Source organism: Anolis carolinensis, chromosome 1 (assembly GCF_035594765.1).
Source record: "Anolis carolinensis isolate JA03-04 chromosome 1, rAnoCar3.1.pri, whole genome shotgun sequence".
In the NCBI taxonomy this organism is placed as follows: domain Eukaryota; kingdom Metazoa; phylum Chordata; class Lepidosauria; order Squamata; family Dactyloidae; genus Anolis; species Anolis carolinensis.
Genome location: NC_085841.1, coordinates 259,427,771 through 259,448,458, shown reverse-complemented (window position 1 = coordinate 259,448,458; position 20,688 = coordinate 259,427,771). Strand labels below are relative to the sequence as shown.

General features: G+C 41.9%; 1 protein-coding gene across 5 annotated transcripts in view; it reads left to right on the top strand.

Moving 5' to 3' along the window:
* Window positions 1-6,135, top strand: part of rab3il1 (RAB3A interacting protein like 1) — a 44,025-nt gene extending 37,890 nt beyond the window's left edge. For all 5 annotated transcript variants that reach the window (XM_062967465.1, XM_062967467.1, XM_062967466.1 and 2 more), the window contains one exon: window positions 570-6,135. In XM_062967465.1, coding sequence (XP_062823535.1) covers window positions 570-652 — 83 coding nt within the window. In that variant the 3' untranslated portion in view covers window positions 653-6,135. The remainder of the gene's footprint in view (window positions 1-569) is intronic.
* Window positions 6,136-20,688: the final 14,553 nt, after the last annotated feature.

Sequence of the window (20,688 nt, the reverse complement as noted above, 5' to 3'; positions counted from 1 at the left end):
TTAGCTCAAAGCCTTTATTGGTCAAAAATTGCTATTTGTGATTCTGGTTCACAGTTATCTTTCAGATTGGCAGGTGGTCGACCAAAATAGAAAAATACGCAGTTAGGAAAAGAAGTGTGCCATCTTTGCATATCTGATTCACAAGGGAAGTTGCTTTGCCAGCTTTTGGCTTGCCTGAGCTGTGAAGTAGGAGATACATCTGACACATGCTGTTTGCCATGATAACCGAGCCTTACAGTGGTACAAGAATAGCAGAATTTTCCTTGGTTTCCTGGTACTTCTATGCTAAGGGGCCCAGTTTGGACAATGGGGTGAATTATCCAAAGAGAGAGATGTAGCGCAGAGTAGATAAGTGGGCCAATAACAGCCATCCTTTTTTAAAGATTTCACTTCCCAATGGAATACTATCATGGCAATGCTACTTTGGGGAGATGGGAGCTGCAGTCAATTTAATTTGCTCCCCTCCTATGAAGGAAGCCTACTTCTTACCTTCTACATGGGTTTCTCACCACTGTCTCTTTATCTCTCCTTCTCCCTGTGTGTTTCCTCTCTCTCTTTTTGTCTTTCAGTGGAACTGATGTACTGGGAAATCATGCGGCTCAGGAAGGAAATGTCCATGGCCAAGCTGGGTTTCTATCCCAGTGAAATGTAGTTGGGAACTTGAATTCTTGGATGGATTGTTTGTCCTGCAGCAACCCTGCTAGGCAGACAGAGGACTTGACGCGGCAGGACTACTGCTACTATTGAAAGCTATGTGGTATAAACTCAACAGATGTCAAGCACAGGATTTCCCCATCCAGTGATTTGCTGCGCTTCCTGGAAATGCCTATCACAGGGCGGACTTGCCAGGGGGCCACCCGTTTGCTGGTACAACTGAGTGGTACCCCCTCTTGGACTCTCCTTCCTTTTTCTCTATGCATTCCACAGCCAATATAGATTTAGTGTGTGTGCGGGTGTGTGTTGTGTGTAGACTTAAATGACCTGCTTCTGCAGGTCCTGAGACCTCGGCTGGGCCTTGGTCTTTTTATCTGCTTTCAAATGTGATATCTTTGGGCATTCCCACACAGCAGAGAGAAAAAGAGACTGAGAATGTGTGTCTTTGAACTCAGAATGCCAGCTGTTATCTCCAGCTGTGCCCATGGAAAGGGAGGGAGAACAGTGACTCTCTAAAGGTCATCACCACACAATGGTTTTGCTTGACAGCGCCAAAACATTTTTGCATGCTTCCATCTTTTCTGAGGCATCTCTCCTTCTTGGGAGCCCTGAAAGAGGCTGAATGATAAAGAATGTCTTTAATTCTGTTTAAAGCTCAGGGTTTGCTTTTTGGGTTGTGGAACCGAAGTTGAAACTCATCCGGCAAAGAGAGGCATCAATTCCAGGCCAAATACCCTGACTGGGGCCTCCGTTGTGATGCAAAAATGGGGAAGTTACATAACAGAGAGCAGCCGGCAAACTTGCCAAGGTCAGCTGCCTGAAACTACAGATGTTGGATGGTGGGTTTTTTTTTCCACATTAAAGCACAGAAAGTTGGCTGCCCCCTTAGTTCTCTTGGGAGCTGTTCTCCTCAGCTGACATTTTCCTCTAGGCAGATTGCTTGACTTTTCTCTGCTGCTCTGGAAGTTGGAATTGTGCTTCCATTGTGTTCCAGTATTATCTGGTCTATGACATTTGAGACATACTCTAGCTAATTCTGGTTAGGTACTCGGCCAGAGCTTTAAGAAAAACATGCCATTTTCAATGAAAATCTTCATGTTAACTGAGGGATTCTGGTAGTTGTAGTGCAAATAGTACATTTTTTCCAAGCTTTGGGTGTGCCTAAGGACGCTGCAGACTTGTTGCCTCCAGCATTTCCTCCTCCTCCATTCACATTCTAGGAGGATGAGGACATGCAGCCCTCCAGATGTTACTTGACCAAACACACCCGAATCTTGCGTCAGAGCTCAGGATGTCTTCAGTGGGTTTTTTTGGCAAGATTTGGAAGACTAATGGGAATACTTCCTTTCTTTTTCTTTTAAGTGGAGGTTATTCAGATTTTATTGGTTAGATCAGTGGTTCTCAACCTGTGGGTCCCCAGGTGTTTTGGCCTAGAACTTTCAGAAATCCCAGCCAGTTTACCAGCTGTTGGGATTTCTGGGAGTTGAAGGTCAAAACATCTGGGGACCCACAGGTTGGGAACCACTAGGTTAGATTAAAGTTTCTTTCTCAAAATTGTGGGACAGGGGAGAACATAAGGTATACTTAGACATGGTTTTCAATTTGCAGACCATGGAACTGGAAGAATGGTTGGATTCTGACACCAAGGAAAAATCTGTTAAAATTTCATTATGGACGTTTTCAAAGCAGAGAGAGAATGGATTTTCTCTTCTGGAGACCCTTATTGGCTTCTGCAACGAGAGTGGTCAGGGTGGCTTTTTAAGGTAGACACACCCTTTGCCCTTCTCTCGCGTTCTCATCTATATGGAGAGCTGGTTGGTGACTATAGTGAGTATTGTGCACATGCTTCAAAGCATACACTAATTCGTATTCCATAGGTGAGCTCTGCTTGTGAGAATGGGGCTTTGAATGTAAACCGTGCAGCAATGGTACCACCATCCATGGTAAAAACATCCCATATTGAAGGAATAACTCATACAGCTTGGGCTGTATGACTTCCTAGGCCCCTTCCACACAGATGTATAAAATCCACATTGAACTGGATTATATGGTGATGGGGACTCAGATAACTCACTTCAAAGCAGATATTGTGGATTATCTGCCTTGATATTCTGGGTTACATGGCTGTGTGGAAGGGCCCCTAGTTCCATCAAACCCAAAACAAACCCCAGAACAGCTTGCAGAAAAGATTTTTGGACACCTTTTTGGTTGCCAGGCTGGCTGGCTGCCCTGCATGATATGCCTAGTTCTGTGTGTAGCCTCTTGACTTCTGCCTTCCCAGTTCCTCTCCCTGGAGGAGTGGCATCCTATGAGCTTTCATAGAAAAGACTCTCCTGCCTTTGGTACTGCAGTGAGGGCCCGTGCAATGGAGAGCACTATAGGGCTTTATTGAAGTCAGTGACTCTTTTTGGCAATATCTCCTTTAGTATTACAGATAAATGACTGTTTCTTTGGACCCTGGCTAGTAGAGTAGAATTTGTGAGCTTCTTGCTGCTTTGCTGCTGCTTATTGCCCCAGCTCTTGTCCCAGGGCTCTCCGTCATCTTCATCCCTTGTAGTAGCACTTGCATGCGAAGGATTTTAGTCAATGTAAATATATATATGTGCAAAACCAAAAGAACTTCTCCCTGCAGATATATCTGGGAGAAGATACTATTGGAATAATACTTACAGGAGAACAGTGTGCAACTATGCTTGCCTCTTCCTACTTTAAATGAAGCTTTCTTTCTGAATTCTAGGCCCTTTCAACTCTCTCTGCTTGGTTTCTTTTTTTAAAAAAATTACCATATATACTCGAGTATAAGCCGATCCAAATATAATCCTAGACACCTAATTTTACCGCAGAATAAGGTGAGGGTGGGAAATGCAGCAGCTACCGGTAAATTTCAAAAATAAAACTAGATACCAATAAAATTACATTAATTGAGGTATCAGTAGGTTAAATGTTTTTGAATATTTACATGAAACTGTAATTTAAGATAATAATTAGATTTTAATAAGATAAGACTGTCAAACTCTGATTACCTATACACTTGAGTATAAGCCAACCTGAATATAAGCCAGCCAAGACCTGCACTCGAGTATAAGCCGAGGGGAGCCTTTTCAGCCCTTAAAAAGACTGAAAAACTTGGCTTATACTCAAGTATATACGGTAAGCTTCCTTGCAATTGCCATCTTTTTTTTAAAAAAAACAGAGAGCATGTCCATGCCATACTGTCATAATGTTTAAGTCATCACATATCTTTAACTCCATAATAATGGAGAATCTAGTGAATTGATTCCTAAACTCTGGTCCTCTAAGGGCCCTTCCATACTGTTCTTTGTCCCAGGATCTGATCCCAGATTATCTGCTTTGAGCTGGAATATATTATTCCCACTGCCATATAACCTGGGATAAAGAGATGTTCTGGTAATAGATCCTGGGATATAGGGGCAGTGTGGAAGGACCCTAAGTGTGTTGGACTTCCCAGAAGCCTTAGCTGCTTTGGCCACTGATCAGAGATTTTGGGAGATAAAGTTCAAAAACCTGGATGATCGAAGTTTGAGAAACACGCATCTAGCTTAGTCAATGCTTCAATGTGATTTTAGATCAGGCCTGCACAACCTGGTGTTTTGATTTCAGCTCCCAGAATGCCTGGACTCTGGACAAGCTGGCTATGGCTTCTGGGAGTTGGGAGTCCCAAATTCGTGGAGGGCCACTGGTTGTACATACCGGATTTAGATAGACATGTTTTGGCCTTTCGAACATCAAGCCCAGTTCTTAGGAGATTATGGGGAGGTGACTGGGCATTGTGACAATATCTGCTGCCAGCAATTCCATGGTGTGATTGGCAGGGATGGTTTTAAACTTTCTTATGAAAGACGATAAGTAAAGGTTTTCACCAATCAGATTGTTTGTGGATGTGGAATTAAATTGTGAATTGAAACTCTGGCATAGGCACGATAATATTTTGGAACTTTTGCTACTCAGTTTTTTTTTTGTTTGCTTTAAAAAACCTCACAAAGTTTCTGAGACGGTGGCTACACAAAGCCTGTGGCCTCACTACCACATTGTAGACAGTGTTAATCATTTATGGATCCAGTGGGAAGGATTTGTATTCAGTAGCGAGGAATGAAACCTCACTGTGTGCAATATTAGTGATTCTGTACACAAAGATGCCCTCTTGAGGGCTTGTAAAACTATTGTTCCCATGACTGTTTGCTTTTTGAGCTCGGGGCTTTTAAAGCATATCTGAAGGCAATTAGTGACATTACCCTATAATGATGTTTCCTCAGCCTATTTATTAAAAACTAGTTCCTTGAAAGGATACCATCATGGTTTACAGTTCAAAATGTGTCTACCCATCAGAGTGTGTTGAATGGCAGGTTCTCTCACATTGTGATGAGGTTTAATGGAAGGTCTAAAAAACCATTTCTTATGTATAACCCCTTATTCCTTTCTTTTGTTACTCATTATTTTTTCCATTGCATGGGATTGAAATCGACTCAGAATACTTCTGAAATGCCCTTTAAAATTAGATAGAACATAATGAGAAAATTTTACTATTTCCCACTGCTAGAAAGAGCTGCCATTTCTATTGGTTGCATTATTTTTCCAGGTACGTTTGTTGCACAGTAATAACTTGTTACAAGTAATGACATTTGTAATTTGTTGCTTCCAAGCTCTGGTGATGCCTTAATAGTCATGTGCCTGCACAGGTGTGCATTTGTGTCTAACTTCAAATGCTTCCAAGTCCCGCTTGCCAATGTGACTTTTGAGAAAGAACGTAAATCTGACGAAACAGGCCCCATACAAGACATTTCTCTGCTTGAAGGAAAGAAATGAAGGTCTTACTGTCTTTCTATGTACTTGAATGACTGTCAGATTTTTTTTAGTACTGGCCAAGGGGCAGCCTCTTTCATCAAACAGAAGGCAGACTGTGTGGCACATTGCTTTCTTTTCTTAAAGCTTTGCTGCCACCTCCCAGATTCTGCTGCCTGAAGCCACTGCCTTGCTTTGCATTCTGGAGGACTTGCCCTCCTGAAGAACAGATGCAGCTTCCTGAAGTACATTCCACAAAGCAAAATGAAGGATTGAAGGATAAAGACTGTGCTTGTGTCACTGGTAAATAGGACAAAAGTTCAGTCTGGTTAATGCCTAGATACATGAAAATATTTGCCTTTATTTGCTGTAATTAAACAGCTAATACATGATAATGATGACTGATGATGAACTATTTGCTCAAGAGCATTTCTGACCTGGGAAGGGCTTAACTTTTCTCTCTTGCAGAAAGGGCAAGTATTTTAACTGTTCTCCTGGTTGTGTTACTATACCCTCCTTTATATCTTCCTATTTTAATAAAATATATTGATTTCTATTTAATAAATAGACTCCAGTTCTGACAGTGAGGCTGGTTCTTATTGCCTTTGGGCTGCTCTGTTCGTTTTAAAAACTGCATGTATTCCAAATGTAAAATAAACAAAGCACATTTCCAAAGCAGAATTGGTTGTGCATTTCTTTTTCCCGTTACAACAATTAATGCTTCAGTGTGAATTTAACAACCTGCAGGGTAGACAAGCACCCAGAATTAACTGCAGTCTGCCGTGCACTGGACTCCCCTTTAGAGATTAGGATTGACTGTCAGATGGGGCTTGACTTGGTCATGTAGTAACTAACCATGGAAAGGATCCATGCCAGGAACTCAAGCCGGGAGGGACATCAACATGCATGAGGTCCAGAACTGGCAAACATAGATCCTTCCACTTTGCGTGGTTGTATGGCTGAACAAATGAGAAAAAGTAGAAGTGATATGCAAATATATAGAATGGTGGCATTTTGGTCAAAGGAATACTGTTTTTCCTGCCAACCATTTATCCACTTCAAATTTTGCATGCACACACTCCAATGATGCTTTCTTTCCCTGTGGAATTTCCAGCATAGACACGTCCTTTAAACCATCTATGTGGCATATATACAGTGCTGTTTGAAAGCCATCATCACCTTTTATGAACCCACACAACTTCAATGTTGTTTGGAGAGGCCTCCTATCTGTCCCATCACCTCTGCCAGCAGAGGCCTGTGTTAGGATTTGATTCTACATTATTTTAGTGCAGTTTTTACATTAATTTCAACTTATTTTAACAATACAGGCTATTCAATACACACAAACACATCAGGTGCCTTGTATGTTTTTCTGTATGAGGTTTAATAATTGTGAGCTCATTGTTTTGGAAAAGGTGGGTATAAATAAATAAGATGATGATGATGGGTAGAGGAAGCAGCTGCATTTTTCATTAAAGAAAATGGCTCCCTTCCACTCAAAATCAAAATACTGTATATTGTTGCAATTCACATTAACTCTAACTCTTTCATACACTTTCCCCCTCTCCCTTTCTCTTTGCCTTTCTTAGGCTGGATCTACACTGCCAAATCATGCAATTTTAGAATGCACTCTAACTGTGTTGAGCTGGATTATATCAATCTACACTGCCATATAATCCACTACAATGCAGTTAAACTGCATTATATGGCAGTGTAGATCTATCCATAGTTGTATTACTCCTGGCATCAAAAGCTAAGAGGATGTCCTTTCAGAAGTTGTAAAGGAAGTACATTTCCAGGTTGCACAGCTCCCCTATCCTCAGCTGTCTGGTTCTAGAAGGAGAAAATTGCAATTCGAAAAAGTATCTCTGTAGACATCAATTGAAGATCCAGATGCTCTGTCCACCAGTGGAACATACAGGGCTAAGTAACGTGTGTTAGGACACTGGTGGAGAAATTAATGGTCATAACTGTGCCTCTGCTAGAATATATTAAGAACGTAGTGTATGATGCTGGACACAAGATTCAGTTTTCAGGAAACATCTTTCATTTAAAAGTGGATGAAGATGAGTATGAGTGAAGACTGCTATAATCTTAGGCTGCTACAGAAATTGCTGCAATAACAGTGCCAGTGATTGGTAGTATAGTTCCCTGTCTTCCTCCATCAGTAACAAATTCATATGAACTCTTGTAAAATGTTGTGTGACCTTTCTTTTCAGCACAAATGCAAAAAAGGGGCTGTTGTACAAAAGAATTTTACATCACAGTCCCAAAATGTGAACACCCCCCCCCCGCTGAGTACAGACACCTCAGCCAATAGGGAGACACCTGAAATTATTCATTCATATGTGTGAGAATGAAATTGACAACGATTTATATTCCTAGTGAAAATACATTTCTGTACATAATTCAGTACATGGGTAACTGTTCAAGATGCTTAGTTACAAGGTAGGAGTCACAGTGACGCAATGGGTTAAACCCTTGTGCTGACCTGAAGGTTGGGTTGCTGACCTGAAGGTTGCCAGTTCGAATCCGTGAGATGGGCTCTAGTTTGCAGGGAAATGAGAGAAGCCTCCCAGCTATCACATCCAGGCGTCCCCTTGGCAACATCTTTGTAGACAACCAATTCTCTCACACCAGAAGCAACTTGCAATATGTTCTCAAGTCGCTTCTGACACAATAAAAAAAGTTATAAGATTAAAAAAAGTTTTAAGCATAGCAAATGAGAGCTCCTATTTAGAAAAGACCAGTTTTAAAACTTTTCTGCACTAAACAACACCAGGTTAAAATGTGCCCAGCCTCCATGGTGAATCCTGTTGCAACTCTAATATGGAATCTGTTTTTAGATGTATTTATTTATTTTTCAGTGTGAATCAGAGTAGCAGTGGAACAGTTCTGCGAACCCTGAGAGGTCAATTCTGCAAGGCAGTGTGTTGAAAGTTAACTTGAGTCAGGTTTCTTGGTTTTGTTGGAGCAAATCTTAGGGCAGTGGCTTTCTTTGGGGGAAATGCCCCATTTTCTGGTTCTGGATGCACCTAAGAAACAAAGAGCAAAGGCAGAGATTGTGCTGGAGAGACAAAGTAGCTTGGGTGTTCAGACAGATCTATAGAATAGAAACAGCTTGCTTTTTTTGCAGCACTCTAGTATTAAACCAGAGCTGAAAAAGTTACTGTTCGGATTAGAACTCCCAGAATCCATAAGTAGTACTGGGACTTGTCCACAAAAGGTTTTCTGAGGTCTGAATGAAACAGTTTGTCACAAAGGAAGGAAGTAGCTCTAAAATCTGTATGGGCTGGCAAAAGTCCAGGGTTGGTAGAGGAGAGAGAATTTGAATGCCCAGCTCTTATCTCAGGCCTTGAACACACAAATGTACACAGGTCAGGGCATGGGTGATGGACATTATGTGACAGCTCACCATGAACCCAAATGAGGACAGTGTACTGTTCCTGTGGCCAGGTCATACTAAGTACAAGTAGATGGATCAATTGCCATTCAATCCCCATAAGAAAAGGGATACGACTAATGATGACTGACATCACACCCTTGTTGGTCTTGAGAGCAAAGAAAAGCAAAGCTAGGGCTGCAATCTACATACAGAATGACCTGGAAGTGTGTAAGTGGAATTTACCTCTGAGGAATTATGTACAGGAAGGATTATAAAGCATTTTGCTGTATTTGGGCTCCTTATAAAAGCCTTGATTGTTTTCCATGCGCAAGGCCAAAATACCTTGAGATTCAGCCACTGTCTTGACTCACTCAGGAGAGGAATAAGCTGTGATGCGTCTTACCGTATTGTTTCATGCATGGCCCTTTTGTAGGTTACAAAAATGCCATTGTGTAAAAAACTGAGCAATTACAGGGCAATGTATGGTGTGCATAATCCTGTCACGTCAGAGAACTTCTCAATTACCTTGTTCAACAGACTCATAAACACATTTTTGCTACTCTTTCTCCCCACTCTTTTAGGCCCAAACAATAAATCATGAAGGATTCAAGGCTGCTGCACAAAACTGATGGCCTGCCTCTCTTCCCAGTGTTTCCTTATCCCTTAATAATGGGATATAATAAAAGAAGTGTAGTGTAGATGGGGTTCTGCTGAGAGTCTCCCTGTTCCTTGCAAGAAGCACCATGATGTTGTGAGTTAATTAGAAAGGGCACGTGTCGACAGCTGATTGGCTGAGCCAGTCAGGAGCCAGGATTCCGATTGGCTGCTGTCTCTAGCTTGGTGCTGAGCAAACAGTTTTAACTGCCACTTTCATCTTGGAGAGGGAGGAAAGCAACTGACTGGAATTGGTCAGGGAGGAAATGGCTGCCTTACTCTCCGAAGCCTAATTATTTATAAGGCAAACAAGGCATATTTAAAGACTGTTTTAAGGGACTGTTTATCCTCTATGTTCTCTGTGTGAATTCAGAAAGACTGCTATATATATCGTTGCCCTGTTTGAACTTTTGAACTGAAGTAAACATACTGTTACTTGTTGCATAAGCCTGAGTGACGTTTTATTATACTGCAGGGTTTATCTTGATTCAATGTGGGGACATGAGCGAAGCCTCCCACAAGGATGGTAAAAACATCAAAACATCCGGGCATCCCCTGGGCAACGTTCTTGCAGACGGCCAATTCTCTCACTCCAGAAGCGACTCAAGTTGCTCCTGACACGAAAAAAAAAATTCAGAAACTGTGGTAAAGCTTCTATTTATTTATTTCTACAACCTTCAACATGCTGCACAAAACTGATGGCCTGCCTTTCTTCGCAGTGTTTCCTTATCTCTTAGTAATGGGATATAATAAAAGACACGTAGTGCAGATGGAGTTCTGCTGAGAGTCTCCCCATTCATTGCAAGAGGCAACTGATGTTGGAGCAATAGCAGTGAGATACCGATCCCCATCATATCTCCAGAGCCCGTTGGTTATTCCCTTCTCCTTGGAAACCACTGGATAGCAGCCCAATGTTTTCGGACTGGCAGCAATATGAGTCCTCTGTTTGGAAGCTCTCTCAATCCTTGCAATGACAACCCAGTTCAGAATAACTGCATTGTGTTTATATCTTGGTTGCCCTGGTGGAAAACTTGTTCTGACAACAATTCTGTATTCTTCATTTTTCTTTTTTTACTGCACTTTTTCCATAATATTATTTTGCATAATTAACTGTTGTTTTAGCGAGCCCACAAGAATGTTCAGTCAGCTTCTATGAAACCTTCTAAGTTTGTTTTGTTTATTTTCCACAAGGCACCTTGCTTATGTAAAAACTGACAATATGAAAAGATATACCTGCAACAAGGCACCTGCAAAAAGTGCCCCCATGCTGTCACTATAAAAAGAAAAGTACTGTTAAAAATAAATCTGGTGTCCTATTTTACAGATGTTCCTCTGTGACATTGCTGTGCAGAAACAAAATAAGGCCAAGGTGAATATATGAAGCTTGTCTCAAATTATGAACTCTTGGCTACCTGTTAGTCTAGCACAGTGGTTCCCAAAATTATTTGGCCTAGCGCCCCCTTTCCAGAAAAAAGATTACTCAGCGCCCCCTGGAAATTAATTTTAAATTTTTTAATAGCAATTAAACTGAAATATATATATATTAATGATTCTATCTTTTTTGTAAAATATAGTAAAGAAAGGCGTAAATTAGAAACATTGAAGTTTGAAATTATGAAACTATTTTTTGAACTCAGAATAGAAAGGTAATACAAAAAAAATGCACCTGTGGCCATCACCGCCCCCTGGATCGCTGCAGCGCCCACCAGGGGGCAGTAGAGCCCACTTTGAGAATCACTGGTCTAGCAGATCTTGCAAGATCTATAATTCCCTAACAGCCAAGGAATAGCTGGATGGTGAAGTTCCTGTGGAAGTGCATGAGGATGCTAAGGTTTAATTAGATCCCAGCTCAGCCATGAAGCTCATTGGTGGCATATTCCAGGTAGCTGGACAAAGTATATTATGAAAGTCACACAAAGACACACATCAGGTCCCAGTACCTCTGCCATTCAGAACCCTATTTTGTATTAATCCTGTGAAAGTTTAATTTGACCCTCCAATGTTAGTAAACGTAAAGGTTTTCCCCTGACATTAAGTCTAGTCATGTCTGACTCCAGAGATTGGTGCTTATCTCCATTTCTAAGCCGAAGAGTCGGCGTTGTCCATAGATGCCTCCAAGGTCCTGTGGCAGGCATGACTAGCTGGAGCGCTGTTGCCTTTCCACTGGAGCAGTACCAATTGATCTACTCACATTGTATGTTTTCAAGCTAGGTTGGCAGAAGCTGGGGCTAACAGTGGGAGCTCATCCCTCAGATTCGAACCACCAACCTTTCAGCCAGCAAGTTCAGCTCAGTGGTTTAACCCGCTGTGCCACCAGGGGGCCCTCCGATGTTACCCACACAGTAATGGGCTCTGGCACAATCTCCTGCTCTTGGATAGAAGAGGGGACCCAGAAATTCTGTTTAGATGTCGCCACCTACTAATTCACTCCACTCAGTAACTTAAGCAGATAGTTACTGAGGGATTTAATGCACTTTCCCCAGCAGGTGACTCTGCAGCAACTTTGTCTCTTCCTCCTGTGAGAGGTGAGAATCTTACACACATGCATGCACATACTAAGCAAAAACACGTTAAGAGGGAATGGAAAGAGGAGGTCTTTAAAGACAAGTTTATATATTAAGTTATCAAACTTGGATTAGCATACAAGATATCTTGTACATAAAGGCAGGCACCTTCTTCTGGGTGTTACTTATGAGCATTCACCAAACAGTTGAAGGTTAGAAAGAAACATACACTTTAATGCAACTAGCTGCACATTCCTATTTGACTCAAGATACAGGTAGTGGTTTGGCTCTTTGAATGCTCATGGATAGATGGAAATCTGGATTTCTTTCTCCCGCCTACAACCGAGTTTACTTAAAAACAATAAGACAGACAAGTACCCCTACCTCTCCATCAGTCTGAAAATCAATCAAGTCTCTTGTGTGCCTCTTATTTTATAATTTCTCATCTTGGAAGCATTTCGAAGCTTCCACACTTCACCCAAACTGCCATTCTCATTGGGCAATTGTCTTTATAGATCTCTGTTGCTCCAGGTGATGCTGATCCCAATAAATATAACATAAATCATCATATTGTTTAACTGTTTACTTTTTTGTACTTCTTTTGGGTTTAGGGTTCAGCATCCAAGAGAGCTTAAGCCTGAAACCAAAACCAGATTTTTCATCCTATCAACATGGGAGTCACCAGTGGGTCTTGCGGTACTTTTCTATAATGATATAACAAGTTTGGAAACTCAACATTACAATATTTTTGGCAAGAAGGGAAAGAGAGAGTAAAGGTCTCATTCTGTAAAACATTTTGAGATGATTTGAAAGCCTCTACTTGGAGTTTGATGGCTTGGTTGCCTCTCAGCTATATGCCAGTTGATACGTTGTTTTGATTGTGTTGTATTTTTGTTGTGCTCCTATGCCTTCATGCAATTAATTGAAATGATGAGTTATCTAGAAATTAATAGAGTGCGATATATATGATTTGTTTTAAATCATTTTTTTAAAAGCTGGATTTATGAGACCAAAGGCATCTAATATCAGCATTTCTCTACTATTCAGCATATTTAGTTTTAAAAAAGTCCACCGTTGTACATCTAGGGGGGAAATGAACCCACTCCACCTATTTCCCCCCCCCTCCCCATTCAGCAGCTGCTGTCCTGATGAAAGAGAGTTGAGTAGTCAGGAGGGAGCTCTGTGTTTTGCAAGTTAAAGAGCTTTATCTATTTCTTGGCCAGCTAAATTTTCACATTAGTTTGTGGTTCTTATGCATGTTTATGAGAGGCCTCCTGAGATTAGAGCTGCTTGAGTACAAACATATTTGTGCATTTAAGCATTGTCAAGAGTTTTCAGCTTGATCAACTCTTAGCTGATCAGAGCAGGTTTTACCAAACAACGAAAAACAGAGCAGCATGTGAGCCAAAGGAGACATTACTCCGAACACAAGACTACTGCTAAAAATAGGTTCCACCTTCATTCTTAGACGTGTCTTCTTGTTCATACATTGCTTTTAAGTTACTTGACTATGCTGTCTTGAAGATTCTGTGAGCTATAGAAGGAAAGTTATTTTTGCAGTCTCCATTCTAGGATAACTTGTACATATATTCCTGACATCAGAAATATTTAAAAAAGAAATGTGTAACTAGGTGATGAAAGGGGTTTTTCCTGTCTTCCCAAACTCAACAGCAGCTGCTCCAAACTGTTGAAAAGGCCACAGAAGAGACACTTCCAATGAGTAAAGGCTTTTCACCAGCAGAAGATATATCCTGGCTCCAGCCATTATGTATTTCCCTGGTACTGTTCCATTATCTGGGCAAAGGCCACTAGGGGGTGATACAGAGATAAGAATAGTCCATTTAATGGGGGGAGTTAAAGGAGAAAATCAATTTCTGCTGGTTATCCCCTAGTGGCCTCCGCCTGGATACTGGAATAGAACCATTTCGTTATACCAACTTTGTATTAGAGTTAGCATGGTATAGTGGTTTGAATGCTGGACTAGGACTCCAGGAAACCATGATTCAAATCCCTACTTAGCTATGGAAACTATAGGCCAGTGGTCCCCAAACCAAAGCTTGCAGGCCAAATGTAACCCTCCATGGTCATTTACCCATCCCCGCCCTAAACTTTAGACTTAGGATCTCCCTAAGTCTGAAACAACTTGAAGGCACACAACAACAATCCTAATTAACTTGACTATCTCATCAGCCAAATTTGATGGGCCACACTTCCCATTAAAATACTGGTAAGTTTATGTTAGATAAAATTGTTCTTAATTTAATTTCTTTCTTTCTCTCCCTCTCCCCCCCCCTCTCTCTCTCTCTTTCTCTCTCTCTTTCTTTCTTTTTGCGCAGCAAATAAGATATTTGCAGTGTCCATAGGAGTTCATTGGTTCCCCCCCCCCAAACTATAGCCTCCCATCCTTGTATCTTTCGTCCCCACATAGTCTGAGGGATTGTGAACAGGCTCTTGGCTTAAAACATTTGAGGACCCCTGCTATAAAGTGACCTTGGGGAAATCACACTCTTAGCTTTGGCGAGATGGCAACCCCCTTCCTAACAAATCTTGCCAAGAAAACCCTATGATATGCTGGTCTCCATAAGTTGGAAATGACTCGAAGCTAAACAACAACAACTCTGTATCATTGTATGCTTTTAATGTTGGGAGGAAGCATGTCTTAGCTTCAAGACCAACATGAATTTTGCCTAGGGGAGGTTGGAGGCTGACACAGCTGTTATTTTCAGTGGAGACATGGGTTTAACGTTAAGTATAATTTCTGTTAGAATTTGGTAAATAACTTTTTAAGGTTCCCAGAAAAGCATAAGGCTGTTAAACCCCTTGTCAGACAAACAACCGAGGAAGCCAAGAGAAAACCTTAAAAAGTGCAGTGCCAGCTTCCTCCTCACATACTTCCCAAGCAGTAGCATAAAAAAGTAAATCCAGGCCACAGAGGTAAAAAGGTACAAAAACGATTTACTCAAAATATATACACTGAACAACACAAGCAAAACTTCTCAATGGAAGTAAAAAAGAAGTAGGAGAAAAAGAAGTTACAATTCAAAATATGCAAACACATGTATACAAGGTAAAGGTAAAGGTTTTCCCTGACTTTAAGTCCAGTCATGTCTGACTCTGGGGGTTGGTGTTCATCTCCATTTCTAAGCTGAAGAGCCAACGTTGTCCGTAGACACCTCCAAGGTCATGTGGCCAGCATGACTGCATGGAGCGCTGTTACCTTCCCGCCAGAGCAGTACCTATTGATCTACTCACACTGGCATGTTTTCGAATTGCTAGGTTGGCAGAAGCTGGAGCTAACAGCGTCCGTTCACACTGCTCCCGTGGTTTGAACCTGGGACCTTTCGGTCTGCAAGTTCAGCAGCTCAGTGCTTTAATACACTTTGCCACCGGGGCTCCATGTATACAAACAAATGCACAATAAATAACTGTTTATCTGGTTGCTTACACACAACTCAGCTTCTAACCTCTGTGGCTGCTTTCTATGCTTGAGGCATGCAGATGACTCGGAGAAGTGCATGCAAAAAAAGAATGATGTGAATGAGCATGTCTGAGTGTCTATTCCCAACAGTTTCACAGACTTCTGATGCAAGCATGAAATACTGCTGTGCTTAAAGGTCTGACCTGTAAGTGAACACCAACAATTTTATGTGTCTCCTGATAGAAGATTTCCCCACTCCAGTGGAGACTGAGCTGGTGGAGAGCAGCAGCAATCTGGTTGCCTCCCTCTGCAACACCTGTACACAAGGCTTGCATTCCTAAATGTTCAATAGACCGTGGATCTACTGGAAAGGAGGAGAACAAAGCAGAGTAAATGAGGCAGAACAGCAACAGGGACAACAACCTGTCTTTTGACAGAATTCTGCAAAAGTTGAAGGAGGTGCTACATGTTCTGCTTGATGGTTGCATGTTTCGATATGTCACTTTTATCAGAAGGCCAACTGTTGTCCACATGCCCTGAGGCATTAGTCACCCATCCCTCCTAGGTCCCTTCCATATTACACAATTATAGCATCGTGGTTCCACTTTAACTGCCATGGTTGCATACTATGAAATCCTGTGACATACAGACAAGGGGGAGGCATTAGGAATGCTCAGCCAGAGAGCTCCCCTAACCTCCGACCATAACTATGTAACATGAGAGAACCTCAGATCTTTCTGCCACCTTCTATCAAATATCCACCAGCACTGACTACAGAAGGCTCACCTACAAAACTCCCTCAGAAATAGGGTTGTTGTATGTCTTTTGGGCTGTGTGACCATATTCCAGAAGTATTCTCTCCTGACGTTTCGCCCACATCTATGGCAGGCATCCTCAGAGGTTGTGAGGTATTTCCATACCTCACAACCTCTGAGGATGCCTGCCGTAGATGTGGGTGAAACGTCAGGAGAGAATACTTCTGGAACATGGTCACACAGCCCGAAAGACATACAACAACCCTGTGATCCCGGCCATGAAAGCCTTCGACAACACATCCCTCAGAAATAATGTACGAATCAGTTCTGTTATGACCAGCAGGTGGCTTTATCAGACCTTTGAGAGTGTAAAAAATGGAACTTCCTTTAGGCCACAGTCACATCACTGATCCACAGAACCTGATAAGTCAGCATTGGGGAAAATACTTCAGGCAAGCTCAGCCTTATAAAAAGCAAATGAGCATATAAACCTCCAGGGCCTTAACAGAATCCCCTTTGTTCTTATCTAGTGTTTTGTTGTGGCTTGCTTTGGCTCTCCTGCTAACTTTTCATTTGTGGGTTTTTTTTTGTTGGGTATAGGGCTGTGCACGATTATTTTATAGTTTTAAAAATATTTACTGGTAGTCAATAGACACTGATATTCCAACCACATACAAACCAGGTGAAAAAGGGAGGAGAGAGGGCATTTTGACAGATGCAATTGATCATTCAAAAGAAAGAAAAGCCATCTCATCCATATTCCTCAGCTCTGTTGAACACACACTTTTGATCTGACTGCAGTATGTATATCAGAGAAGAATTGTGAAGACCCAGAACACAACTGAGACCTCATGTTCTTAGTGACCATGAAACAAGACACAAGCAGAGTTTATCGGGAGGGATCTGGCACATAGGAGAAAGGAGGACGGCGAACCTTGCATTGTAGGAAGGCTTCAAGAGGAAGCAAACAAAGGAGTAGGGATGACCTAGTGAGTCCCAATTTTTTAATATATGATCACAGGCCAAAGACAAACCAAGGTTTTTTTCCTTCTTTAAACGGATCTGGAACACGGCAAGCAGGGGTATGGACATGTAAATAGGAAAGGAGTATTTTTATTATCAGTTTCATCCCCTGAAGATGCATATCCCTTTCTGGAAACTTGTGAGCAGAAGAGCCCAGTTGCTTTGCCCAGGCCAGGGTGACCTTCACCAATAAGCCTTCAGGATTGTTGTTGTTTTGTGAGCTGGGTAGATGTGGGGGCCATCCCTCTCCAAAAGTAAAATCAAGATGCTGGTTTCTATTTTTTAAGTGTTCAAAATGGCCCAGGTTCCATATGGGTATATCTGCACTTTGAGGTTGTTGCACATTTCATTGCTAGCTGAAGGGAGGGAAGCATGCCTTTGCATATTGCCTCATTGGTACCAACTATCTTGTAGAGTTGCCAAAATGAAGGGGGGGGGGGTGTTCTTGTGCACTTAATAATTGTGTAGAAAAGGGAATTTTAGCAGGTACTGCTTGTTGTCTGGTTGTATGTCAAGTGATGACTCCTGAATTTGTCTTTTCTGCACAGCTATGAAAAAGGCAGGAGCGCTCTCCATTTTTCAGTCCGGCAACTCAAGGTTATCTAATCTATCTGTTCATCCAAAAAGGCAACCCTGCCCAGACTCTGGAATTTCCTTTTCTGCAAGTTATGTCTTGCTTCCTTTTCCCTCATTTTCTAATGGTAAGTCACCTCTGAGTACACCTTGCCTTAGAAAATGCTATGAAGATGTATGAGGTCGTAATAAAACAACTGATGAAATCTGGGATAAAAAAGTACATACATAAATAAATAGTTATCTATAATCCCATCTGTCTACTATGTTGTATTCTGTATCACAATATAGTGTACTATACTCTACTATAATAATATATCAACAATTCATCTTTATGTTTTATTCATGTAAATGGGATGATGGGTTATGCTTGTTGATGCTTTGTAGAAAATAGTTGTTGGCTACAGGCTGGTGTGGCCAGGCCTCATTAGTTAGGAATGCTTGGATATTTTTGTTTAGGCTGAGTTATGGGACTCTTATGGGGGCCTGGTATCCAATGTCCAGTGCCCACCCTGTGTCAAGGACAAGAAAGGGGGGAAATCAAAGATGTTTTAATTACCTGGACGATAAGGGGAAAACCCATAAAAGTATAATGTATACTGCACCTGAGCTAATGAGCTGCAGGGCAAGAGCTACAATAGGCTCTTTCAGATTAGTTTAAAGAAGTTTGATTTCTCATGATACAGATCCTTGGATATTTCTGGGTGCTCTTGTCTCTGTATACGCTCATTCCTTTCTTCCTGGGTCTGTTTGCAATATTTTCTTTGATCTGCACCAAGTACTTTCTAAAAATGGAGCATGGTTTGCTAAAGTTATCCTATGGTTCTCCCTTTAAAAAAGAAATCTTAGACTTTTGACTTCATGATTCTCACCTAAAAAGTGTCCTAGGACGCTTTCACTCTGTCTGCTGGATGGAGCCCCATGCCGCCCATCACATGACATTGTGTGACTTCTGGTGGAGGCCCTGCCCCCAACTGGGGTGAAAGCGATTCCAGAGGATTACCCCACAGCACGGACACTCCCCATGCTATACTGGCTCCAGCACAAGTCTTCCATGGAAGGGCGACACTTCCCCCATGTGATGGGGAAAGCGTTGCAGAGAGGGAGCTGCACATGGGTGACAGATTTGTGCTGCTGTCCCCCTGTTTTCTCCCCAAAGCCCGGCGAAACTGAACACTTCGCTTGGCCTTTGTGATGAGACCTTATTGTGAAAACATTCAATTTCATTCTTACACTGCATCTATAATACACTAGTCATCTAAAAAAGTGTTGTTTTTTAAAAAAAAAATAGAAAGAAAGAAGTGGGAGAAGAAATTGTATTATTTTTTCCCTCAAAATCAAAAATAAATTATGGGGAAGGGAGAATAAAATGTTGCATCCAGGGCTTGGAAATGCTAAAAAAATTCTGGTACTGTGAATATCATTTGGAATTGTTTTTAAACCCACCAAAGTATTACAGCAACAAATATTACAATTTCTGCAAACCTCTCCTAACATACTTGCCCTATCTGGAGAGGCCCAATATTATTGCTTTGTTCTAGGCTGAATTAATAATAATATAAGTTACCTGGACAGTTAAGAATGAGGAAAGAGGTGAATAGAAATCCAGGTACCATCACTTGGGCTGGAAAATCTACCAGAGAGTGCTATGGAATGAATATGTAGAGGGATTAAGATATTACCACCCTGTGAATAGTCAATCCTGTGTTGGTAGATAATGGTCTACTACCTGAAGCTAGAGGACACATTCCACCATCTTTCGTCTCAACTTGTGATGACTCATGGGCCATGTAGTCCAGTTCCTAGTACTGTTGTGACAGATGAAGAGGAAAACTTGGGTTTCCCACCGTTTCTGCCAGATTTGGAGCCCTTGCAGCTGCAAGATGTTTGCCCACAAGAAGTCAGCCAAACAAGCCTTGAGCAGAAATCTCCCCCATTTTCTCGCCGCCTTTATTATAATCAAGATAGAAGCGCTCGGGAGGCGACTCGCAGGAGCGCCAGGATTGCTGCCAGACAATTAGATGATTAAGTCTGTTTCCCTTGGGAAAGTTTAAGGAGTCCTGCATCTGGACACAGAATAGGTTTCGTTTCTTGTTCCCCAGAGAAAGTGTTCTTTGGCGGGAAAACAAGATCCTATATAGGTGTTTGGCCACAAGGATTCCTTGCGGAGTCAATTCGTCAACTTCGGGAGTAGATTGTGTGTGGACTACGCTACTTCAGTTTCCAGGACCTTGTTCTCGTTTCCGCCCTGCCTTGTTCCCTGGACCTCGCCACGGATTTCGCCACGGACCCTGTTCTTGTTCCTCGCTTCTTGTTACCTTGAATCTAGCCTTGTTTGCCAAGAATCTAGTTTGCTCTCCAGCCTTGCAGCAAGCTCCATGGACTAAAGGACCTTGCCATTTCCCCTCACTTTGCTTGGCAAAGTGTGTGTTTCGGTTATTGGATTACAACTTTGGACTTTAATATCTCATATTGGACATTGTTTCCCTGGACTATATTTGACCTTTCCTGAAAGGTCTACTTCTGAACTATATTCTACACTTATTTTTATTGACTTTATATATTTCCTTAATAAAGATATTAGATAGATTCTGGTCTCTGCGCATGGTTATTGGTGCTCCGCAGTCTGGGTCCTGACAGTTTGACTCCGCCACCTTAAGCACCAATTAACCTAGGCCAGAATGTCTACTGGAACCGGGGCGGAAGCCCAACCACTCAGCTACACCCTCTCCAAGGATGAAGTGGACAGAATCCGAGATACACTCCATACGCAGGAGGGAGAAATACGGGGCTTGAAGGAACGCGGAGCCCGTCTCCCTGCCCTGGCGCTACCAACCAAGTTTTCTGGAGAAGCTTCCAAGGTTCATGTTTTCCGTCGCCAATGCCAGGCATACCTAGAAGCCCGCCATGCCGAGTTTCCCC